The 27,674-nt window shown below is 29.8% G+C and overlaps 1 protein-coding gene across 3 annotated transcripts in view; it reads right to left on the bottom strand.

The window, feature by feature from the left end:
- Mccc2 (methylcrotonyl-CoA carboxylase subunit 2) overlaps positions 1 to 27,674 on the bottom strand; it is a 702,143-nt gene that overhangs the window by 591,657 nt on the left and 82,812 nt on the right. For 2 of the 3 annotated variants that reach the window (XM_089595591.1, XM_089595593.1), the window contains exon 3: positions 7,398 to 7,684. In XM_089595591.1, the coding sequence (XP_089451717.1) occupies positions 7,398 to 7,684 (287 nt within the window). The remainder of the gene's footprint in view (positions 1 to 7,397; positions 7,685 to 27,674) is intronic. The other variant, XM_089595592.1, reaches the window with a different exon arrangement.

Raw genomic sequence — 27,674 nt, 5'->3', positions numbered from 1 at the left:
ACAGTGCAGGATGTTGTAAAACCTTTTTATTTGTCATGAGTCTCTTTCAGATCTTAGACTTAAAATGTGAGCATTTGTTAGTCAAAACACCCTTCACTGTTACATTACAAAGAGTAAAAAAGGCTTAGATCATTAGCACATCCACTTTTTTAAGCATCTTTTTTTTCCTTTTTAACCTCATGTTGTTGTATATACTGGACCTAAGCAAATGTTAAACGTATGCATTGAATAGCTCTGCATAAAGAGCTTTATTGTTGGCAATGTCAAATAATATGTGTGTCATTTTCTTGTCTTACTCTCAATGGATTACTGATTTTAACTTTTACATCACGTTTTCTGTTTTTTAACTAAATTTTCCTTTTTTAATTTGCATTTAAGCATTTAGTAATCAGCAGTACACAGACCTTAATAAAAAGTGGAGCAAATGTCTAGAGTGTATATAAGTAACTCTATAGAAATATGTAAGAAGATATCATTACTTTACTTGCAAATCAACAAACTTGATCTATTTTATCGCTGTTCAGATTGCCCGAGCTCTGATTCCATAATCATTTGTCAAAGCCATTTGATTTTAATATTTTGAATAATTAAAAATTTGTTTTTAAATCATCATTTTTGAATAAGAATTGAAATTATACATTAAACTGATATGAAAAATGAAGCTTCCATAACTAAAAAATTTATACGCAAACTAGTTCCTAGAATGATTCTAATGAGTAACTTGAGTAGGAGTTTTTAAATCTAATAATTATAATGATCATACTTATACATTACAATTTTCTTATTCGTCACTGTTTAGTGATTTGAAAAGAAAAGGTTTCATTTAGTCTTAGCAAGATTCTTTAATCTAAAATATACCCTATTCATTAGAAGTACAAAGCTGTGTTAATTTTTCTATAAGTATGTTGCATGTTGATCATATAATAACCATGAGGTATAAATAAGATATCAAAGCATGCTAAAAAAACATAATAAACACATGGAGACAATATTTACATACGATGAAATGTATGTTAGAACTTGCTGATATAACAATCGTTGTAAGTATTATTAAAATAAAAGTCAGTTTTCTTGGGGCTTTTAGCTCTTTCGTCTTGTAAACTGGATGCTCATAATGTGTGAAAAGTTTCAAAACGTGTTTATTGTATTCATATACTAAGAAATCATTTGTTCAGTATTTAAAAATTATAGAATAGTCTGACAAACAAGAACTAATAACGTGATACATTATTTAATAGAGTCAGTATTGAAAACATATTTATTTTGACGTAACTAAAAAAAAAGTGTTGACAACATAGATGAATTTTCACGAAAGTTGTTATAAGAAATAAAAACAAAATACTAAAGTGCGTTTATTAAAAAAATCCAACGGCAATTAGAATTGAATCTAAAATTAAAAACTTACTAAATCAGCGAAATAAGCCGTAGCTATCTTAGCTATCCAAACTTTGGATACGGTACATTTCGGAGTCACATATGTTCATTAATAATTACCGAAGCTTGACGTACAGTTAATAGCGATTATGATGAGAAAAAATAATAAATCGTACATAAGATGGTTATAGCCGTATTCTCAACCTTCAAAAATTGCTTAAGCTGAATATTTTTTCAACGCAGAAATAGGTGTTTTATTTCATAAACATCAGATCTGTTGAAACGTCTTTTCTCTTTTTCCCTTTAGTCTCCTAAATCTTATTTACTATCGTTTTTTTATAAAATGATTATGGAGAAAATAACATAAAACTTTAAGGAATTATTTATTAAGTTACAATTCACAATGTTATGTGACAAGCAGCCCTCCCTGATAGTTAGAAGTTGAACCAATTCTACTACTAAGTATTGAGTTCAAACTGTAGACGCAAGAATAAACTTAAAACATGAGTTAGGTATTCCATTAACAAGTTTATTTGACTTATCTAATGATGTTGATAAAGGACCCTATAAATACGTCCAAAGGCTAAATGTAGCAAATGTTAAGCATATCTTTTAGTGTGCCATAAGTTTGAGAGCGTCATACCAAACATACGCATTCCGTTAATGTTTGAAATTTAATAAATTGCTTGAAAAGCTACATAAACCGGCAATTAATATGTAAGTCCTATAAGCTGTGAGAAAAAATAATTATATCATTGTAGCTGTTCTAGACCAACTGGCTCTACAGAAAGCTAAAAGCATATTGTAGGTATCTTAAAATATTTGTCAAACTATATAGGTTACAATATTTGTACAATATCTGATACTGAAGAACATTAATTTTCACGTGCGATATATTATACATTATAATCAAACAATTTTGGAAGTAATTGTCTTTTTCAAAACTTTTACTGCAAATAAATGCTTAAGTAGTTCCTTTTTTTGGTAATGTAACACGCCTTAATACAATGTCTTTGAGTACTAGTATTATTTGGTATACTATAAAAAATAATTTTATCTATGCTTGAATTATTATCGCAGCCAGACACACTACAAAAATAGTGCTGAGACTTTTGCTGACATAGTTTATGACGAAAAAATCAGTGCTTCAGTTCACTACTCTTTACCACCAATACCGTTTAAGCCAGAGGATATAGAATATATCTCTTTACGTATAGAAGACTAAAACTGCCAGTTTCTTGATGCTGAAAACACACGTCCCCTAGCTGTAGTAGGCCCCTCATAAGGTGAGTGGCATTAGCTCTGATGCAGCAGTTACCAATATTACCATTACCAATGTAACCTAAATAATGAGGAATACAGTAAAACAATAACATTCCGTTTAGAAAGTAACGAAAACAATAGTTGTAAGTTTAAACACATAAATTTTAAATAATAATCTCCAATTGTATCTTTAGCTTTTATTCCTTGTTAAACACGTTATATATGGCTAATAACTCTTTGTCCATAAGTCTCATCAATGACTGCGCGGTTATCACCATGCATTCGATTCCGGAAAGCAGTCTTATTTCATTTTTCGTCAGCTTACTTTTTCATAAATATATTAGTTGTATTACATATCACTTTGTGTTAAAAAAGATGTACAATTGTTTTATAGAAAAAAAAAAAAAAATTTTAATTTCATTTTAGTACTGCACTTGGCTAATGCCAATAAAATGTTGAGAAAGGAGCTTACAAAATATTTTGTCCATGTGTAAACACCCTCTTTACATTATACTTCGTATTCAGAAAAAAAATGTCATTTGTTAATTTAAAATATTACATTATGAACGTACTTCTTCATGAAAATTATTAAACCGTGTGTTGAGCCTCAAAAATTAAAATGAAACTATCCTTAAAATCCAACAAAAACCATCTTTTTTGTTTTATTTTAATTCTACAGTTTTTTTATTTGTTTATAATATTTTATTTTTATTTGATGATTTGGTACTAAAGAAATTTAATGAAATTAAATTTGTTTCTTTTTTTTTAATAAAACGATTTTTCATCCTTATTGCAACATAGTTATATAATATAGAACTTATATATTTGTGAAAAGTAAACTCACAAAAAACTAAAAAATAGACTGCCCTGTGGAATCGAAAGCATGAGCGCAAAAGCGAACCGTGTGGTCTTAACCACGCAGCAATTGATGAGACTTCTGATCAAAGAGTTATAAGCAATATATGAAGTGTTTAATCAAGAATTAGAGCTTAAGATGAAATTGGAGATTATTATTTTAAATTTGTGTATTTAAACTTACGACTATTGTTTTCATTATTTTTCTAACAGAATGTTATTGTTTAACTGTACTCCTCATTATTCATGTAACATTGGTAACATGTAACATTGGTAATGGTAACATTGGTAACTGCCGCATCAGAGCTAACGCCACCTGCGTTACGGGGGGCTTACTATAGCTGGGGGATGTATGTTTTCAGCATCAAGAAACTGACCGCTTTGGCCTTCTATAATTGAAGGGATATACTCTATACTCTTAGTTTGATTAACATACTAAATAGTACAATGAATTTAGCTTTTAACCATCAGGGTTGCGCTACTTGTCAATCAACACCACAAATACACTACCCCTAAAAATTTTAAAATAGACTGATGAACATAAATGTAAGACAATGGTTAATAAACAGCAAATTCTAATTATGTGCTTTTATAGTCAATTATCATTTCTTTACTGAAAGTTGTAGCCTACTTACTTATTTACGAAACGTAATCAGATGATGAACTGACATAACGGTTGATCATAGGTTCATGCACTTATAGCAATATAGTGATAGTTAACATTTTTACTTACCTTCGTAGGCATACATTCTGAACACCCCCTTTATACGTTTTAAATACAAAATAGATTCTGTCTTCAATGATCGGATCAGATCTCACCAGAGTTCTCAGCTGACTTCTCAGGTAAAATCTCATGCCGAAAATTCAGCTGAAAACTCAGCTGAGAAACCAACTGAGATCTCACCTGAGATTTTTTTAAGAAGGTTCTCCTAGGAGCTTGTTATTTTTTTATTTCAAACAGTTCCTAGTCGTTTAAGCTATATGTTTAAAAATGTTTTTTTTTACGTTTTCTCACCTCATATACATTAAGACTTTAAAAATTTTTTATAATAAAGAAAAACGTCATGTATTAATTAGTTTTGTTGTAGTTACGGGGATATTGTCTAATTAATCGCAACTTCTCCTATATAGATGTTAACTAGAGCTGCCTTATTCCTACAATAAAATGTGTGACGTCATTGGAAATATAATATGGCAGGTGGCACAATATGGCAAACGAGCTTCTTTTTCACAAACACTCGAATAATATGTGTTAAATAAATAAGTTAAATACATATTATGTTTAATAAAGTTGATAAACAAAACGCCAATTTCCATTCAATGTGGTGGTCAATACTAAATAGCGAATTACATATGTTTTTGGTGACTCTCATGATATGGGTGTCACATAGTACGGATAAAAAATAAAGTACACATAACTAAGTGGCCCTACGCTTAGTCTAATATGGTGGCCACAACAGAAATATAACACCACGTGACTAGTTTAAAATTTTACGATATTAAATAAATATTAGTCAAGATTTAGTCTATGGATGACTGAAGGATCAAGAGACCATTGCCGTATAATTACTATTTTAATCGCCTAAAATCAATTAGGAAGAATAGGAAGAATTAGTGAGACTGAGTCGTCACAGTACTCGTATTTTTATGACACCGTGTTCAGAACTTGATGACTCTTATTAATGCTTATTCTAAAATAGGGCTTTTACCTCAAGAATACATCTAATCACAAAAATAAGAATTTTTTAGAATGACCTAAAAAATGGAGTACACAAAACTAAGTGTATTTTCTAACAACTTAAATTTGTCAAGTCAGGCTTATATTTATAATAAAATGGTTAAAACAAAATGTATGTACGAGTCACATATAAAAATTAAAAAAGGTCTAACGACTCTTTAGTGAAACTAAAAAATGTAAAATATATTCAAATAGTTGCTTTCACTGTAGATTATCAAAGACATTTTGAAGTAATGCTGTGCAATAAAGTACGTACAACAAATTTTAATAAGTTATGTGCGAAGATATGCAATTAATACAACAAATTGAAGAAACAGATGTAATAGTTTTTATAGAAGACATCGAAAAGATTTGCGTGGTCGTTAAAGTGTTAGATGTAATGTATTTATGCTTAGTACCAAACACTTGAAATTACTGATTATCAAAAAAACTGTACTAAACAAACAAAACCGTGTGGTCTTGCGTTATAAGCCAAGTGGTTGGCTTACGTTACCGTGTATTTCTTCAAAAAATACCGTTATAATTAAATCATGTAGTTTTTAAAATAAATTTTATTGCTGAAAAAAGTTTGAAAACATCACCTTATAACTTACGACGGATTTTTATATTTTTTGCGATACAACCACTTTTTTCACTCAGCTTGTTATACTAAGAAAATCAGTATAAATTGTTGTAATACATCATAATTATGTAGTACACAATTTGTCAAAAAATAAGGGTACAAAACATTGGACAATCTAATCACCGTTCGATATTATTTATTTGTGAACAAAGTAATAAAATTATCTATAAGTTATCTGTAATCTTTAACCATAGTTTTAAGCCCCTCTTTCAACATTTCAAAGAATTCTTATTTATGTGATTAGATGTATTCTTAAGGTAAAAGCCCTAGTTTGGAATGAGCATTAATAACAGTCATCAAGTTCTGAACACGGTGTCATAAAAATACGAGTACTGTGACGACTCAGTCTCACTAATTCTTCCTATTCTTCCTAATTGATTTTAGGCGATTAAAATAGTAATTATACGGCAATGGTCTCTTGATCCTTCAGTCATCCATAGACTAAATCTTGACTAATATTTATTTAATATCGTAAAATTTTAAACTAGTCACGTGGTGTTATATTTCTGTTGTGGCCACCATATTAGACTAAGCGTAGGGCCACTTAGTTATGTGTACTTTATTTTTTATCCGTACTATGTGACACCCATATCATGAGAGTCACCAAAAACATATGTAATTCGCTATTTAGTATTGACCACCACATTGAATGGAAATTGGCGTTTTGTTTATCAACTTTATTAAACATAATATGTATTTAACTTATTTATTTAACACATATTATTCGAGTGTTTGTGAAAAAGAAGCTCGTTTGCCATATTGTGCCACCTGCCATATTATATTTCCAATGACGTCACACATTTTATTGTAGGAATAAGGCAGCTCTAGTTAACATCTATATAGGAGTAGTTGCGATTAATTAGACAATATCCCCGTAACTACAACAAAACTAATTAATACATGACGTTTTTCTTTATTATAAAAAATTTTTAAAGTCTTAATGCATATGAGGTGAAAAAACTGAAAAAAAAAACATTTTTAAACGTATAGCTTAAACGACTAGAAACTGTTTGAAATGAAAAAACAGCAAACTCCTAGGAAAACTTTTTTCAAAAATCTCAGATAAGTTCTTAGTTGGTTTCTCAGCTGAGTTTTCAGCTGAGTTTTTGGCATGAGATTTCACCTGATAAATTAGCTGAGAACTCTGGTGAGATCTCACCTGATCATTGAAGACAAGGGAATATAACGAGCCTAGGCCAGTGAAGTAAAAAAGTCATTTGATCGCCTAAATATTACTGCCCAATGCAAATTCCCGTAGTAGATAGAAATATGTGCACCTAGCCTCCCCGTTCAGCCACTACAGGGTGCTCAATATAGTGGCAAAAAGCAATATGAGCGTTAAATTTTACACTAACAGTATCGATTGTCATTGTAATTAATAAATTTTAATATTTATGGTCATAAGTTATAACTGTTAATTTAAAGTTATTCAAGTTCAGAAGGCAAATTTTATTTATACAACAACGAACACCAGACCAAATGGTTTTTTGATACGTTTTATTTACAATAATAATTAACTTAATATTTGAAACATCCATAACTTACCAGCAGTACAGCTTCCCATCACGACAGCAACTTGTGGAATCCCAATGGCACTCATATTAGCTTGATTGTAAAATGTTCTTCCAAAATGAGACTTATCAGCAAAAGCTTCTCCTTGCCTTGACAAATTAGCTCCTCCACTGTCCACTAAATAGATACAGGGAAGCCTATTATCTTTAGCGATTTCCTGAGCACGCAACTGCTTCTTTACGGTAATAGGGTAGTAGGAGCCGGCTTTTACTGTGGCATCGTTTGCCACAATCATGCATTCAATACTGTTAAATATTAAACTATGATTATAATGTTACAAATATTTCTAAACTCTAATCTGCAAGAAATTTTATCTTAAACAAGCCACAAAATTGTATGTAAAAAGGTTTGATAGACATATTTGTATACAATACACGTAATTTAAGGGGATCTCTTTGGCTTTTTTTTAAATGTGTTTCGAAAAAGATGTAAGATCTTATACGTATTTAATTAAATTATGAATGCTGTGTGATAATATCATAACACATATATATCTTTACATAAAAGTGCATCACTTTGTGTATTAAATAAAAGGTTGTCTCTATAGAGCCGAAATTTTTAATCTTGAGGCATCGATGCATTTAATACCATAAAAAAATAAAAGTAACGTTCATGCAAGTTCAAGTTTATTTTTAGCATGAATATTATACGTACAGCTTTATTTTGTCAAATATTTTTCAGAAGGATATTATTTTCTCAAGATTTCTTAAATAATTTGGTTATGAATGATTAGAACTTGTTTTTTAAAATTATATTTAAATACCAAATTTCAACATTCCACAAGGTAAGATCATACGCTTCTATTAAAGTTAAAAATTGAAAAAAATTGGATGTTTACGTACAAAAACGTATTAAATATCATTGAAAAACATTTTTAGTAAAAATATTACAAAAGATTTAAGATAGCTTAATAACGACATGTGTAATATTGTTGCTTTTAAATAGAAATATATCATCACACACATACGCACACATTCATACACACATATGCATGCGCGTACGCACACATGCACACACATGCGTGCGCGAAAGTGCGCATACAAACGTACATCTAATGTACTTAAAATGAAAAAATTATTTTAGAACAAACATTATTGATACACAAATTACTTAACCAATTTCTATATTTTTAAAGTTATAAGATTAATAAAAAGTATTTAACCTTTAAAATATATTTATTAAAAATGAATGATAATTATAAAAAACTAATTTTTGAGATAATATGAAATTTGGCAAAGATATATTCATTATTAGTCCACATATCAAAAGAATGCTTTTCTTTGAATTTGATAATAACCATATTAAATTAATGTTACAGTTCCATGAACTAAATTGTTAATAGATGTGAAACATTTCTAAGCTAAAATAATAATTTAAGAATTTGATTTCGAATCACAGAAGAGGTATTACATATCTTGCCAGCCCTGAAATTGCTTTAGAGTTCGATAAATCGTTAGCTTGGTATCATACTCAGTTTCAATTTAAGGTACTGTTGTTGCAGTGTTGTTAAATATATAAAATAGAAGGTAGTTGATCGACAAGATCACAGTTTTTGAAGTTATACTTTTATAGGCACGTTCTGCCCTACAGAGTAAATCAACGATTTTAGATTGATGACTTTGAGTAAAAGTATAACGGATGTGTAGATTTCTCATGATTCTCCCACTTTGCCCTACCCATCTTGAGGTACTTCTAGTCCCTCCTACACTACACCACACTACAGCATGTTTTTTCAATTTTTCTTTTAACCAATTTCTAAAAAAAAAAAAAAGTGAAAAAAAGCAGTTCCCAGAAAAATTTGAGCCCCTTGACGTCTTCACCTCTTGCATACTGACCGAGGCCCATACCAACTCTACTACGAGCAAGCCTGACATTGAAAATCAATTACTTCATGTTATCTTACAGTTTGTAACTTATTACTAATGAAAATGTTTACTGTGTATTAATTAATTTGGTTTGGTTCCATAATAAATAAATAACTTGTTTATTTAAGGGTATTCATTTTTTTGGTACAAGTTTTTTTTTTTAATTTCAAAATAAGTACATATTAGCAGATCAGCTTTTGTATGTATTCATAAGCATTTGTTTACTGATAATCAATTTGTTACTTTGAAAATTAATAAGTTGTTGTATATGCGATTTTTTACGATTTTTTATACTTCAAAAAAAAAAATTTTCCGTACTGAATAAATGCAGTAACTGACTTTAATTACGTTTTCTTCTCTTACAATTTTTTATTTAAGATTGAATTGATATTTTGACTTAAAGACGTTTATAACATAGTTAGTGGGGGAAAAATTAGCTTGAAATTCAGAGAGGTTTGAGGAGCGCATATATATACAGCAATACTGGAAATTGTTTGTGTTATAAAAAAAAAATTATATATCTGTTTAAAAACGAAATAGGTTTATGTAAAAGTAATATTTCATACAAACAAAAATTGGGAGGCTTATGCAAATCTTACAAATGCAATTGTGAGTGATTTTTTCATAAGGTTACATGTTAAACTGCAAATTTTTTAAATTAAACATGTGAAAAATAGTACAGTTAAGCGATCTGCTATTTTTTAAAGGTATTTCTTATTTTCTTAGGAAGTTGTTTAGAAACCATTAGAAGATTCGATGAAAGTGCTCGGTCCTGTACTGGCTAGCATTCATATTGTTTATATTGTATTGTGGCATAATATATTGTTTATGATTGTTTAGTTATAAGATATTGAAATGTTTATTAAAACTACACTAAACTAACGTATGTATACTTATTCCAACGATGATTGCACCACCTTTGTACAAACTATCGTTTAATAGAAGGTATATTTATATTTATAATTATATTATCTGCCATATAATTTTATAAAAATATAACTTCTTACGTAGTATTATATAAACTGAACATTATATCGGTATACTTAATGCAATACTGGATCTTTACGGCAACTACAAAAACCTTACACTTTTTAGACAAACTGATTATTAAACATGTAAAGAAACATCCATAACCTTAAATCTCTTACATTTTTATACACGAACTCTTGTTTTATTGTTAATTCATGTATACTAAAATTATTTTTTAAGTTCTTACTTCTGTGGTAGATCACATGAAATGCAACCCATTTTCTTTATAATACACTTCTTATGACATGTTTCAAAAGTTACATTGTAATTTTTTTGTTATTATTTTTTTGTTTGTTATTGTGGTCATCTTGTATTTTTAAATCCTAAGTCACATCTTAGGTCCACTTTTAGATTCCAAGTGTATCAGATCTACACCAATTGCGTATATTTTCGTTTGAGGCTATAGCTTGATCTTACACCTTAAAATTAAATGGCATGACAAGTAAGTTTTGCTTAATTTTCTTGTAAAAAATTAAGCTACAGTACCAAATATTAAGAAAAAACTTAATCACTGCGTATCCAATGATTTCTGCAAATCAAAAACTGGTCTGTATTATATCTGAATCCCAAAATAAAAAACGGAAACACCTTTAAACAAAATAGATTTATATACACCTAGTAACACCTCTTAAAGCTCTTAGGGCAGTGTCCTTATCTTTGAAAGTTGGGTATGGGCCAATGATTTCAGATTTACAATTTTTCATGGTTGCTTAGTTATTTTTTATCTTACTCAGTATCTTATGGAAATTTTATTTTACTTTTTGAAAAAAATGTACAAAAATGAATAAAAAAACATATGGGGAATGCCTTATGTGTGTGTGTGTATGTGTGTGCACGGGAGCGTCGGAGGAAAAATCGGTTTAGAGAATGCGCGAAAGGTCAGTTTGATGATGGGCGCAAACTGACTACAGTGGCCTGTAGTGGTTAACCAATAGTAGGATCTAACTTGAGAGAGCTCGAAGTAAAGGGCTAAGAAAAGCAGTCTCAAAAATTTGACTCAAAAAGAAGGACAAAAAGCGTCACTACGAGAGATCAGAGTGGAGTGCTTTTTTCCTGCTGCCAGGCCGTCATATGCTAAGGTCAAAGCATCACTCCGCATTGCTGAGCAATCAGGAAAAAAGTAAGTTTACTCTTTGTCATCTGGATTCTCGCTCTCATTTATTTCTGGATGAGCTCAGGTAAAGAACGAAAAATATTCATGGTTGCCTAGTTAACCCAACCAATGGGTGGTCCTGAATTGGTGATAAGTAGCAAAGGAGTATTATTTTGTTTGTGTTTTTTTCCTGATGTGTGGGTGTTTCGCTCCGGGAGAAGTTTTCTGGTGCTTCCCAATGGGTGCTTCCCAATGCTTTTTTTTGGGGGGGGGGGCTCCCACTTTAATTAATCTCAACTTAGTGCTATAGTAGCTCCCGTGAAGTACTATCACTGAGTAGCTGTTGCGTGTATCATTCAAGGGTTAGTGACAAGCGTTGGATTAATTTTGTAAAAACATTTTGTTGGTGAATAAAACTCTTTAGCTATTTAATCAACTGATTAGTGGCTTATCAATAGCTTTCTTCGTCATCCCTGGGGTTTTTCTTTGTTGCGATTTTTTTTGTGGGTGTGGTTTCTGAGACCACGTTCTCGCGTTGCGGTCTGTGCAGTGGTACTGCTTGTGTGTGTACGATACATCTGTTGTTTTTCTATTTCTTATTTAATTCAATTTTTGATTGATAAAAAAGAAATGGAAAAGTTAAGCCCAATTGCATTCTTGAGTAGCTTGTACTTACCTTTTTTTAATGCACAGCAGTGTTGATGTTATATGATTTTGTTTTATTATTTTCTATGGTAAATAAAATTTTTAAATGTTTTATTGTACACAGCGTGTATGTAGTAAATTTCAATTATAGAATATTGGAAGGCTTAGTATTAAAAAAAAAAAAACATGTTCTTTCCACGGAGGTTACAGAGTTAGGATAGCTGTTATGTAGAAGGTATTCTACGAAACTTCTTCTGTACCGAGTATTATTTTAATAACGTTAACTTTTTGGCTCAGGTACTTTCTTTTCTTGTAATTTTATCTTATTGTCTTAAATAATTTCGTTAAATCTGGTTCTTAATTTTCTTTAGTTTTGTGTTAGATTATGTTTTATAAATTAATAACAATTAAAAAAATCATTTTTTTTAATGGTTCATTATTTGCTATACAATAGGTGAGTTTCAGGTTATTTTTAAATTATTTAATTAAATTAGGTAAGCATAATTAATGTATGTATAGCCTTATAATGTTGAATATCTTTAAAAAAAAAAAATTTTTGATTATGTCTGTACCAATTTGATAACGAGTAATCAATACTTAATTTTTTTTATTATATACTAATAACAACACGTGTATCTTTGTTGTTTTAAGTACAAAATTTATATATAAACATGTATATAATATACTTAAAATAAAAACAAGATTCAACAACAAACGTTATTTATATACAAATTACTTAACTAATTTCTATTTTCTTGAAGTTATGAGATCAATATATTTCAGATATTACTTTATTCACTGAAAATCTACATGAATTATAAAATAAATAATTTTTACGAAAATGTGGAGTTAGGCAAAGGTAAATTTGTTATTAGTCCACAAATTACAACAAATCTTCTCTTTTCATTCAAATATATTCTTATTAAATAAGAAATTTCAGTTAATAATTGATGTAAGACGTTTTTGAGCTCAAATTCTAATGTAAAAATTTGATATTGAGCTATACAAAATCACTAGGTTAAGGAATGTCCTAGATTTTATGTTATCCGCTCTTGGCTTTCACATAAAATCTGCGACATTTTTAATCTCACTCACTAGGTGCGTAATATACTATTGTATCACCACAATGGAATTTTTCTTCACAAGTAGGAGATACAAACCCAAACCATGTAGTCTAATTCCTCAAATAGTCTACGTTAAAGTTTGAGTAAGCTTATTTTTATGTAAGTGACTAGAGATTTCTATTATGTGGCGTAAGCACTATGAGTGCAAGATAATATGTATATGTACTTTGTATAGTAATACAGTTAGAGCAGACAGAACACGGCCGTTGCCCTGCACGAACGCTCTCTCGGTACAATGAAAGGAGAAATTTTGTAATCTTCATTAATCTTTATTTCTGTTAGCAAATAAATTAATTTAAGCGTTAACAAATGTAACATTATTGATCTAACTACCTCCTAGTACATTTATTAAACATGGTAGCCAGGTCTGTGGTTACGGTGCCTGTACATGAAAGATCTGCTCTTTAGCATCTGCCAGTCAAAGCTCTCTGGTCTCATGAGAATGAGACATATATATATATATATATATATATATATATATATATATATATATATATATATATTATATAATAATAATAATAATAATAATAATAATATTAATAATAACAAATTTATTAATATTAATTGAATAATTAAAATATAAAGAATAATAATATATAAAATTTAAGATTTTCATATATTATAAATTTTTTATATTAATAAATTTTTTTTTTTAACAAATACATATTTAATTATTATTATATTAAACATTTGAATAATTTATTTTTAATTATATATGTGTTCTCAATAATTAAATATTTTATAATTAATAAAATTATATATATATATATGTATACTATTTAACGTAAAAACATGAACTCAGATTTAAAAAAAAAAAATTAATAGTAATTTAACTAAATTAGTTAAAATTTATAAAATTTCATTTTAAAAATTAAATTAATAATATTTAATAAATTTTTGAAAATAATAATATTATTTGAATTGAATTTATTATTTATATTTAAAAAAAAATGTTTATTATTATATTATATAAATATTTTTAAATTTATGAATAAATTTATTAAATAAATAAATAATAAATTATAAATAATTTTTATATGATATATTTATCAATATACTCTCATAAAATATTAAAAAGTAAATACCGTTGGGGCAGGATTCTATCTAAAAAACATTATTAAACCAAGAAATTTTGAAGAGTATACTGCAAAATATTGATAATTCCTCTTACAAGGTATGCAATTAATGTATCCGTATGAAGTATTCTAAGGTAGATACCGTTGAGGCAGGATTATATCTAAAAAATGTTATTAAACCAAGAAATTTTGGAGAGTATACTGCAAAATATTGATAATTCCTCTTACAAGGTATGCAATCAATGTATCCGTATAAAGTATTCTAAGGTAGGTACCGTTGGGGCAGGATTCTATCTAAAAAATATTATTAAACTAAGAAATTTTGAAGAGTATACTGCAAAATATTGATAATGCCTCTTACAAGGTATTTAATCAATGTATCTGTATAAAGTATTCTAAGGTAGGTACCGTTGGGGCAGGATTCTATCTAAAAAATATTATCAAACCAAGAAATTTTGGAGAGTATACTGCAAAATATTGATAATTCCTCTTACAAGGTATGCAATCAATGTATACGTATAAAGTATTCTAAGGTTGGTACCGTTGGGGCAGGATTCTATTTAAAAAATATTATTAAATCAAGAAATTTTGAAGAGTATACTGCAAAATATTGATAATTCCTCCTACAAGGTATGCAATCAATGTATCCGTATAGAGTATTCTAAGGTAGGTATTTTTATTTTTTATAATCCTGTAATTAATTGAATGATCGAGCAAATTCCTAATAACGAACCAAAATTTCATATTATAGAAATATTTAAAGGAGTAGGTAAAATTACAATTATTGAATTATTAATTCTTAATAATTCATTTGACTTTAAAATTGATTTTTTTATTCAATTCATCTTACGTAAAGTAAATTTATTTAAAATAATTAATTTTACAATTTATCTTCAAACAATTAAAATGTAAATTATAGAAATTAATAAATTTAAATTTATATTATATAGTAATATATATATATATAATATTGAATTTATATTAATTAAATTTAATTTATTTAATAAAAATATTCTAAAAATTTAATTAAAATTATTGTACCTAATTGAAAATTTATTAACATTCAAAATTATAATAATAAATAATAAAAATATAATTATTGATTTAATAATAAAATTTAAAAAAAAAAAATTTCTTTATTGAAGTAATTATATTATTAATAAATCTAGTAAAATATAAGAATAAAATTATCATTCCTCCTACAATAATTACAATTTAATGTATGATCATCAATTATTTCTATTAAAAATTGATAAATTTAATAAACATATTATATTGTACAATAAAAGAATTGATCTTAAAATTATAAGATGAAATATTTTATAATAAGAAGGTAAAGAATTAATAATTATTAAAATTAAAGGTGATAAAAATAAATTTATTATAAATGTATTGATTAAAAATTTTATTGTTATATAATTATATAAAATTGAAATTTATAGATTTAATTTACAAAATTAATATTTTATTTAAATAAATGATTATTTAAAAAAAGTTTATTCTTTAAATATTAATTTTGAAGATTAATTATAAATTTATTTTTTTTTAAATTATTTTTTAAAATTATTATTTATTGTTGAGATTATAATTCACTGCGCGAGGCCTTCAGGATTCGGGAAATAAGCCAGGAAGGATAACAAGAAGGGAAAATCACTAAACACTTGTAGAGAAATCGTAATTATTATTATTTAGATATAAACTGTCGTAATACCGTCTTTACAAACTGTTCTTTTAATTAAGTCTTAACTGGCTAGAGACTAGCGATCAACTGAGCTGGCCTGATGCGCAGCATCGGGGCTCGCGTATGCACAGTACATATATAATAGCAGAGATGGCGCTTTATACAAACTCTTATTCTAACACTCCCTTCAGTTTAATGGAGCGCCTATCTCTGAACGGTTATAAGAAATAAGTAATATAGAAGTAATAAATAAAATGTATCAATGGGTCAGCCTTAATCTCGCTGTTTTTCGGGTCTTTGAAGTCTGCTCACTGATTGTTGTTACCTAAAACAGAATTCAAACCATAAGGATTAGATTCTTTTGATTAAACGAGATTCACTGTCATGTAGTTCTAACAGTCATTTAGTAATTTTGCAGTCATTTTCTCATGCAATTCAATCGGTAAAGCTTTAGTAAAAATGTCGGCAATCTGTTCTTTAGAGGCAATCCACTTGATTTCTATGAACCCATATTTAGCACATTCTTTCACATAATGTTCTCGCACTGATGACATGTGTCTGAGTTTAGTTCCTCCATAAGACTTGGCGCTGGCTTCGGCTGCTTTATTGTCACACCACACAGTCATAGGATAGAGTGAGATATTTAGCACTGCTGTTAAGGTGTTTCTTAGAGCCATGAGTTCTTGACATGCCTCACTCATAGCTATATATTCAGCTTGGCAGGTTGACAACGAGACGTAAGTTTGTTTATGCGTTCTCCAAGATACAGAGTCGCCAAATAGTTGTATGACGTATCCACTCGTCGTATGCGAATCTTTGCAGTCTGCGAAACTTGCGTCTGAATAAGCCGTCATGATTTCTGTGCTTCCTTTAAAAGTCAGTCCTTTCTTTCTAGTTCCATTGAGGTAACGGAAAACTCTCTTGACCATTTGTCTATCTTCTTCTGTAGGATTGATCTGATGTCTACTTAATACGTTCACTGCATAAGAAATATCAGGTCGAACAGTGTTTGCTAAGTACAGCAAACTGCCGACTGCTTCTCGATATGGGAAATCTTCTGGCCTATTCACACTTTGCTCTTCTTCGTTTCCAGATTCTTCTCTGTCTCTTCGTTGCTGATTTATGACTTGTCTCGTCACCATAGGTGTCCTGCACTGTCGTGCATTGTCGAAACCAAACCTCTGCAGTATTTTGTTCGTATATTTGTCCTGTGTTAAACGAATGATTTGATTTCTTCTGTCTCTGTCGATTTGTATTCCCAGGAAATTATTTGCTTCCCCTAGATCTGTCATTTCGAATTCGGCTTTAAGCTTATCACTCACTTCTGTAAGTTTATCGACATCGTTGCTTGCCATCAGCATATCATCCACATACAGAATCAAAAATAGAAATTTGCTTTCACATCTCCATATGAAAAGGCAGGGCTCACTTGGGTGTTCCTGGAGTCCTATTTTTGTAGCAGTCTCTGAAAACCTCTCATACCAGCGTTTGGGACTAATTTTAAGACCGTACAGGGATCTTTCCAACTTGCACACTTTGGTTTTTCTCAACTCTTGGGCACACGGAACACCATCAGGTATTTCCATGTATATATCATCATTCAATGTACCATTCAAGAAAGCAGTCTTTACATCAAGCTGTCGTGTTTCCAAGTTATATTTGTTTATGACTGCCAGTAAGACTCGAATCACTGCTAGTCTTGAGACTGGAGCATAAGTTTCCATCAGATCATATTGGTTTCTGTCTTTAAATCCACGGATCACTAACCTGGCTCTATATTTTGTGTTTCCAGAGTTGTCTTCTTTCCTTTTCAGGACCCACCGGGAGTCAATTATATTTGGTTTTCTGCCTTTGCTATCACTCATTGGTTTATTTACAATTTTCCAAACAAAGTTGTCATTCATCGACTTCAGTTCCTCTTCTATTGCTTTCCGCCATTCTGTGCTGTTTTTGCTCTTCAGAGCATCTTGGTAGTTGGTTGGATCTTTGTAAATTTCTGCTAACAATGCATGATATACTTCATCCTGATTTTGATCCACAGAGCAGTCTTCTTCGTTAAAATTTTCCTGTCCAAATCTGATTTGATTATTTGAATCATGGGGCACCTGCAGTCCTGTGAAACTAGTGTCATATATTATCTTCTGTCGTTTCGCTGGTAAGAGCTCTTCCGTATTTCCTGAACCAGATGTTTTCGGCGGTCGTCCTCTCTTTCGTTTGACGATTTCTCCCTTCGTTTTTGTGCTTTCTTCCGTCTTTTCGTCGAACTTCAGGAGCCAGCAGTCGTTATCAACTGTCGTTGTAACTAATTCCCAATTCACTATATCGTTTTTCAGGTATCTGTCTTTGTATACCAGTCGTTCATTGAATCTCACATCTTTGCTTTCATAAAATTTTCCGTCTTCAGGTTTCATCAGGATAAATCCTGTGATTGTGTATCCCACTAGAACAATTCGTTGAGCTAACGGACTGAACTTCGGGCCGGAATTTCTTTGAATCTTCATGTATCCCAAGCACCCAAACCGTTTCAGTTGTTCGATATTGAGATTCTTATGCGGCGCAAATTTTACCAACGGAATTTCCATTCCATTCGACCTGTGAGGTGTTCGGTTGTAAGCATAAACTGCTGCACTTAGAGCCAAGTCCCACATGTTTTCTGGGAGACCGAAGTCGAACATGTAGACTCTTGTCTTCTTTGCGATTGTTTGGTTAAATCGTTCTGCCGTCCCGTTGTGCTCCGGTGTATCCGGACTGGCTAGCTGCAGTTCGGCCCCCAGTTCCTTTAAGACCTCTTGGGTATGGCCACCAGTGAATTCCGTACCTTGGTCAGACCTAAGATAGCAGAACTTGGCGTCATACCCCAAGATGTTTCTGGCGCTCCGGACAAAATTTTCCAGGCAAATCCCTGTATCACTTTTAGCTTTCATTGGATATGCCATGGCCATTCTTGAGTAATCATCCACAAACACTGACACAAACTTGTAGCGTTTGGGGTATGAAGTTGGACTTATGGGACCCATGGTATCCGAATGAATAATTTGGAGGGGAGCGGTGGATCTCACTCTAACTGTCTTAGCCGGAAGTTTGTTGAACTTTGCCTTGGAGCATACATCACAATTAGCTATACTGTCATCAAATATAACTTTCTTCAGATCTTTGCAATTTGGAAATTTCTTCTGAAATGCCTTTAGATAAGCGAGGGAAGCATGCCCTAATCTCACGTGCCATAGGATGGCCTCGTTGATGGGGCTTGTTTTTTCAAGAGTTCTATAGCTGTCATTAATGGGTGTATTGTACACGCTTATTTTATTAGGATTCAGAAGCTTACGGTCATTGACTGAGTTATCAAAGCAAGATCCTATGGGATGTAGTGCCAACGGATTTCCAATAGCTTCCTCTTGCTCGACATTTTTACTTAAGTCTCTGTCTTGTTCACTGTCTTTTGTTATAGCTTTGTTTCGTGTATTATACCGACATTCACCCGAGCCATTCGTCACTAGATATGCATATTTTCTGTGAAATTTGTTTTTATCTTTATTGTGAACATTTAATTCAACAAGCCAGTATGGCTGTTGATAGACTCCTGTGATGAATGACTCGTTCGAAGTCGGGTCAAATATATCAATTTTGTTATTATCGAGGTATATGGCCAGGCCTGAATCCACAAATTTTCTCAAAGAAAGTAAGTTTTCCGACAAGGATTCAGAGCAGATCACATTATTTAGTGTCAGCTCATGGTTATTATTTTTACCGACGATGGTGCCTTCTCCCTCCGTTTTCAAGTCTGCCAGAGGATTACTATTCGCGCACTTAATTTTGCTTGTTTTATCACAATTTAAGCTCTTAAATACTAGCCGAGAGTTAACCAAGTGGTCGGTTGCTCCTGAGTCAGCGATGAATTTAACTAGATTGTAGTTGTCGGTCTTTAATTTATTTGCAGAACTTGAAAACAGCGAAGAGGCGATGTCGCTTTGCTTAAAAACAGTCTTACCTTTCTTGTCATTTGTGTTTCCACTCTTTCTTTTTGTTTTACTTTCATTTTTACTAGTTTTATCACTGTCCCTTTTCTGTCTTTTGTTTTGGTTGTTCTTTTCACTGTCATGCTCCCTTTTTCCCCTTTTATTTGTCGAATTTTTAGATCCTTGTCCGTCTTTGTTTTCCCGTCTTTTGAAATCCCAATTTAAATTTTTCTTCTCACCTGATTTGGCACCCCTGTAATTTTTCTTATGCTCCATGAGGTTCCGTTGAAGCCTTCCGCAGGAGTAGCACTTTCTCATTCCTGCGTCGACTGGGCAGTTATAGGAGTGGTGCCCGTAGTCATCGCACCGATAACACCGTTCGTTATCGTGGGTTGAGTTGGGCTGGTGCACCCGTAGCGCTGTTGCAGGCGCAGTTCCCCCAGCAGCTCCGGTCCTCTGTCGTCTCGACTCTGTCTTTAAAAAGAAAGATTTCAAACGGTCATAAGTCATCCTTTTTCCTTGCGCATCTTCAATCACAGCGTCGAGGGTTTCAATCTGCGCTACGTTATTCACGACGGCATTGTAGAATGCGTCACGTATTTCTTCTTCTGACAAGGGTTGTTTTCCCTGTAAATTTTCGTAGCTTCTGAGAAGCTCTTCAAATTTATCAACGAAGTCAGACCCTGTCATTTTATTTGGGAAATACCGAAAAGTATACAGTTTTCGTCTGATTTCATTTGACGATAAGTTTGACTCGTTTCTTTTGATTTCTTTCAATTTATTTAGTAGTTCTTTGGGATCGGAATAATGAGCAGTCTTTAGATGGTAAAAGTCATCAATGTGATTGATTATAACATGTCGTACCCTTTCTTTGTGATCATCTAATTCTTTGGCAGACAGAAATGTGGGAAACTCAACGGTATCATCCAAGACGTACAGTAGTTTTTTAATTTTTAATTCTGAAAATAATTTATCGAGAAACAATTCTATCTTTGTTTTAGGGGTTAATTTATAATCATAACGGGACGGTGAGTCCTTGTTTAACAGTTCGAGTTGGAACCTTTCACTCCGATCAAGATCAGTCGTTCTGTCATGCAGTACTCGATTTAGGGTTCTTTCCAAGAGTGAATCAATTTTGTGTTTACGATTTACATGCTCGGACCATAACTTATTGAGATTTTGATTTGGTGAAGGTATTGCAGTAGAGTTTAGCGCGTCTACTGCAAAATTTGATTGACCTACCTCTTGAGCTGTCATAAATTGTTCCAGTCGTTCGGACAACCTGGACATTGTCGCCACTGCCTCTTCTAGGGCCCTTATACGGGCAACGGCCTCAGTCGTGGTCTGTACAGCACTCTGGTGCTCCGCCCTCTGCCGTTCTTCAAGCCAGCCAATCCGACGTCTCAGGCTGTCCCTTTCTTCCGCGGCCGCACTCCTTCTAACTAAAAGTTCATTTTTATCAAGTGCCTGTCTTGAGTAGTTATTGATAACTTGTCTTTGAGTGACCAGTTTATCTTTTTCTCTGTCGTATTTAAAATGAACGTTTTCATTTTTTATTATTTTCGGCTTTCCCGAGATAGTTGAACTCGTTGATTTCTCTTTTGGAACTCTGTCACGATAATTTCCGAAATGCATTTCGTCAAAACTCTCATCGTCCGTCCTTTTATCAGTCAGAAGTTCAGTCTTTTGCAGTTCCGTCGTTTTAAACAGTGCTTTCTTTGAATATCCGGGCGAGAAATCAAGCGCGTCCAAAAATTTTGGGACTTGCGAATTTTCAGTCCTTTTTGCAGACAGGGATACAACGCCGCCAGAGTTTCTAATTGTTCGCGATATTTTGTCAAACTCTGAGGGCTTAAAGTTACCCTTTGAGATGGCTGCGATCGATTCTTTCTTATTTGCGAATAGAATTAATCCGTCTTCTAATCTCACAGATAAATCTCTTACGAGATCTTCTCCGCAAATATCCACACCGAGTTGGAAAAATCGCATATACGCGTCGATCACATCTTCATCTAAAATAAAGTCGTCATTACGTAAGTTTACCTGTTTATTTCCAAGAAGGGATTCAACTGGAAATGTACAAGCGTGCGTAAACAACGAGACACAGTTGTTCATGCACACTGCACACGTTACCACTTTGCGCGCGAAGAGCAGGCAGGTTGGGCCGCCCCTTCCCCACGCACACGTAAACCGTAGAACACATACAGTCCGGCACGCCGGGATGTAATTAAAGGAAGAAAAGATGGCGCATGAGCTGCTCGTACATGCACACACATATGTGAACACAACACATGCGCGCGCACTACGGGACTACAGAGAGGAAAGAAACGAGCCGACCGCCATGATTGCGCCACGGTGACGGCGTTCTGGCACACAGGTGTGACCAGGCGTCCCCAGCCCCAACCCGGCGCCTCGGCCGCCCGCGACAGCAACCACGGACAGCGCCGCCAATCCGTCCGTGCGCTCGCTCACCTCCTCTTCCAGGGCTAGGCCCAGCCAATAGGCAACGAATTTTAAGCACGAAAAATAACTGCCCCCTTAACACAATTACAATACAGGACTCACTAATACCTTGGCATGCTGCGTCCTTCATGACCCTTCCTCTTCCCTCCTGTCCTTGTATCCTCGTCTCCGGTGACACAGCTCGTGCCTCCTCCACGCCTTCCGCCGCACCTTCTAACCCAGGTGGGGCCACCTCGCTGTCGTTGGCCGACGTCTCGCCGTCGTTCACTCGCACCTCTACCTCGACCCCGATCTCATTTACTGGCACTTCTGCTTCGAGCCCAATCTCATTTACTGGCACTTCTGCCTCGAACCCAATCTCATTTACTGGCACGTTGCTTTCTTCACTTTCACTCATATTAGTAGTTGCTAGATGGAAAAGAGAAAAACGCGTCAATCCCGGCTCAAGTCCCTTATCACAAAGAAAAGCCCCGCGCAGTGGAAGCGTGCTGGGCCCATAACCTGCTGAGATTATAATTCACTGCGCGAGGCCTTCAGGATTCGGGAAATAAGCCAGGAAGGATAACAAGAAGGGAAAATCACTAAACACTTGTAGAGAAATCGTAATTATTATTATTTAGATATAAACTGTCGTAATACCGTCTTTACAAACTGTTCTTTCAATTAAGTCTTAACTGGCTAGAGACTAGCGATCAACTGAGCTGGCCTGATGCGCAGCATCGGGGCTCGCGTATGCACAGTACATATATAATAGCAGAGATGGCGCTTTATACAAACTCTTATTCTAACATTTATATATTTTTATATTAATTATTTCATTGTTTCTATATTTTTGCCTATATAAAAATTTAATATTAAATTTAATAAGATTAGAATTTTTAATATTAAGATTATTGATATTTTTATAATTAATAGTGAATACAATAAATCTTTTATATTTAATATTATTTTATTTAATTTTTGTTGTTTGTGAAAGAGTTTTAGGTTGAACTTTATTATTATTATTAATTCGAAATAAAGAAAGAGATAGATTTAAATTTTTATTTATAAATTTATGATAAAATTTTAAATTTATTCAATTATATTAATTTAAACTTATAATTTTATTTATATATATATATATATATATTTATTTTTAAGGATTCCAATTTTTATATTTTCATTTATTAATATTTTAATATTTAATTATACTAATTATCTTATAATAATTTATTCTAATTCTATAATTGATAAAACTAGATTTATAATAATTATATTAACATTATTATCATTTAGGCTAGTAATTATAGTAAGGAAAAAAAATTTTAATATATTAATTTATTTATTTTTATTAATTATTTTAATATTAGTTTTATTAATAAGATTTATATTTATTAGTTTATTCATATTTTATTTTATATTTGAACTTAGTCTTATTCCTACTTTTTTATTAATTATAGGTTGGGGGTATCAACCTGAACGACTTAAAGCATCTTTATATATATTATTTTATACATAATTTTTTTCTCTTCCTTTATTAATTTTATTATTTATTTTTTTAAAAATATCAAATTCAATAAGATTTTTTATATTTTCAGAAATTATTTTATTAAATAAATTTTTAATAGTTATTTTCTATTTTTTAATGCTTAGAGCATTTTTAGTAAAATTACCTATATTTTCATTTCATAATTGATTACCTAAAGCTTATGTAGAAGCTCCTGTTATTGGTTCAATAATTTTAGCAGGAATCATATTAAAATTAGGAGGGTACAAATTCTATCGAATAATTGTAATAATAGATATTAATTTTTTAATTTTTAATGATTTAATTATAATTTTAAGATTTTTTGGAATATTATTTTTAAGATTTTTATGTCTTCGACATTATGATATAAAAATTATTGTTGCTTATTCATCTGTTGTTTATATAAGAATAATGTTAATATGATTATTTTCGATAAAAATTTGAGGGTACTATGATGGGTTAATAATAATAGTTGCTCGTGGCTTATGTTCATCAAGAATATTTGTTTTAGTTAATTATTTTTACTCACGATCTAAAAGTCGAAATATAATAATAAATAAAGAAATAGTATATTTTATACCATCATTAATCATATTTTGATTTTTTTTATGTATAAATAAAAAAGCTTCACCAATTTCTTTAAATTTATTTAGAGAAATCATAATCGTTATAATTATTTTAAGATGAAGAAAAATAATTATATCAATTTTAATTTTAAGAATATTTTTTAGAGCATGTTATAATATTTATTTATTTTCATATTGTTTTCATGGAATATAAAATGATAAATTAATAAGATTTAATTCTAATAATATAGTTGAGTATTTAATACTAATTTTTCATTTTTTACCTTTAAATTTATTAATTTTAAAAACTAATTTTTCTCATCAATTTAAATAATTTAATTAAAAATATTGATTTGCGGAATTAATTTTACAAAATTTGTTTTAAATACATTATTTTATATCATTTGAAAGGAATTTATTTTTTTATAATATGATTATAAATATTTTTTTTTGGCCACATATTTATATTTATAAAATTAAATTTATTTATTAAATGAGATTTAATAATTATAAATTCTCTATCAATAAATATATTAATTTACATAAATTGAATTACGATATTTTTTTTATTCACTGTATTTTTAATTTCTTCAATAATTATATTTCATTGTTGTAAATATATAAATCATGATTTATACAATATTAGATTTTTTTATTTAGTATTTTTTTTTATTATTTCTATATTGTTAATAATTAGTAGGCCAAATATAATTTCTTCAATTTTAGAATGAGATGGTTTAGGGTTAGTTTCTTATTGTTTAGTAATTTATTATCAAAATTTTTATTCTTATAATTCTGGAATATTAACAATTTTAATAAATCGCATTGGAGATATGATGATTATATTATCTATTAGATAAATAATAATTTATGGGTCTTGAAATTTTATGAATTTAAATTTCAATAATAAAATATTAATAATTTTAGTTATTATTCAAGCTTTTACTAAAAGAGCTCAATTTTCTTTTTCTTCTTGACTTTCAGCAGCTATAGCTGCTCCAACTCCAGTATCAATATAAGTTCATTTATCTACTTTAGTAACGGCAAGAAATTTATATTTTAATTCGATTTTATAATTTATTATATAAAAATAGAATATTGTTATTTAACATTACTATTACTGGAATAATCACTATATCAATAGCTGGTTTATCAGCAAATTTCGAGTATGATTTAAAAAAAATTATTGCATATTCTACTCTATCCCAATTAGGATTAATATTAGTAATTTATGGAATAAAATTTTATCTTTAAGCTTATTTTCATTTAATTATTCATGCTATATTTAAATCAATGATATTTATATGTTCAGGAATTATTATTCATTCAATAAATAATTATCAAGATATTCAATTTAGAGGAGATTTAATAAATTTAATACCAATAACTATAATATTAAATAATAATTTCTAATTTTTTCTTATGTGGTATGCCATTTTTTTCTGGATTTTATTCTAAAGATTTAATTTTAGAAAAAAATTTTTTAAATTACTTTTTTTTAATTTTATATTTTATATTAATTATTAGAACAATATTAACAGTTATGTTCTCTACTCGATTAATTTATTATTTAATAAATAAAAAAATAGATTTCATAAATTACTTTATTTGTAATGAGAATAAAGTTATAAATTTCTCTATGATAATTTTAATAATTAATTTAATTATATTTGGGAAATACTTTTTTATAATAATTTCTATTAATATTGAGGAAATTTATTTATTGAAATTTAAAAAAATTAAAATTTTATGTTTATGTCTGATTTCAATTATTTTAAGATTTAATGTATTCAAATTTAAACATCTTAAAAATAATTTTATAATATTTTTTTTCGGAAAAATATATTTTTTATATTATTTAAATTTTTATTTAAATTTTTTTTTGTTGAAAATAATAAAAAAATATTATTTTTTTATTGATAAAGAAATAATTAATTTTATCTTTGAAAATTTAATTATTAAAATTTTAAAATTTATAAATTTTAAAATTTATTCTAATAGTTTAATAAAAAATTTAATAATAATAATAAGATTATTCATTTTATTGATAATGATAATTTAAATTTAAATAGTTTATCTTAAAATTTAATAATAAAAATATTAAGAAAATATTTATATTTTTAAATATTTATAAAAATTAATTTTATTATTATATTGAAAATATAATGTTTTAAAAATTTAAACTATATAAATAAATAAAAACATGAATATCTTCTACTTATCATAAAAATATTGGAATACTATATTTTATTTTTGGAATATGATCTGGAATTAAAGGTTCAAGATTAAGAATTTTAGTTCGATTAGAATTGGAAAACCCTGGATCTTTAATTGGAAATGATCAAATTCATAATTCTTTAGTTACAGCTCATGCATTTATTATAATTTTTTTTTTGTTATACCTGTTATAATAGGAGGATTCGGAAATTATTTAATTCCTATAATTATAGGAATTCCTGATATAGCGTTCCCTCGAATAAATAATATTAGATTTTGATTACTTCCTCCAAGAATCATATTATTAACTTCTAGAATATTTATTAGAACAGGAACAGGTTGCACTGTTTACCCTCCTTTATCTTCTAATTTATCACATATAGGACCATCCGTAGATTTATCAATTTTTTCTTTACATATTGCAGGAGCTTTATCTATTATAGAATCTATTAATTTTATTTTAACAATTTTAAATATAAAAATTTTTAAATTAGAAATATTGCCTTTATTTGCTTGAGCAATATTATTAACAGCAATTCTATTATTATTATCTCTTCCTGTTTTAGCAGGAGCAATTACTATATTATTATTTGATCGAAATCTTAATACTTCTTTTTTTGATCCAGTTGGAGGGGGAGACCCAGTATTATATCAACATTTATTTTGATTTTTTGGTCATCCAGAAGTTTATATTTTAATTTTACCAGGATTTGGTTTAATTTCTCATATAATTTGTAATGAAAGAATAAAAAAAAAAGTATTTGGCATTATAGGAATAATTTATGCTATAATTTCGATTGGTTTACTAGGTTTTATTGTTTGAGCTCATCATATATTTACTATTGGAATAGATGTGGATACACGAGCATATTTTACTTCTGCAACAATAATTATTGCTATTCCTACTGGAATTAAAATTTTTAGATGATAAGCATTATTGAATGGAATGAAACTTAAATTAAATGTTACAAATTTATGACTATTAGGGTTTATTTTTTTATTCACTTTAGGAGGATTAACAGGAATTA

The sequence above is a fragment of the Copidosoma floridanum genome, unplaced genomic scaffold (assembly GCF_036245765.1).
Source record: "Copidosoma floridanum isolate Cflo_tuat_1 unplaced genomic scaffold, Cflo_Japanese_pri ptg000026l, whole genome shotgun sequence".
Classification (NCBI taxonomy): domain Eukaryota; kingdom Metazoa; phylum Arthropoda; class Insecta; order Hymenoptera; family Encyrtidae; genus Copidosoma; species Copidosoma floridanum.
Note: the sequence above shows the minus strand (reverse complement) of the source record. Positions and strands in the feature narration are given on the sequence as shown.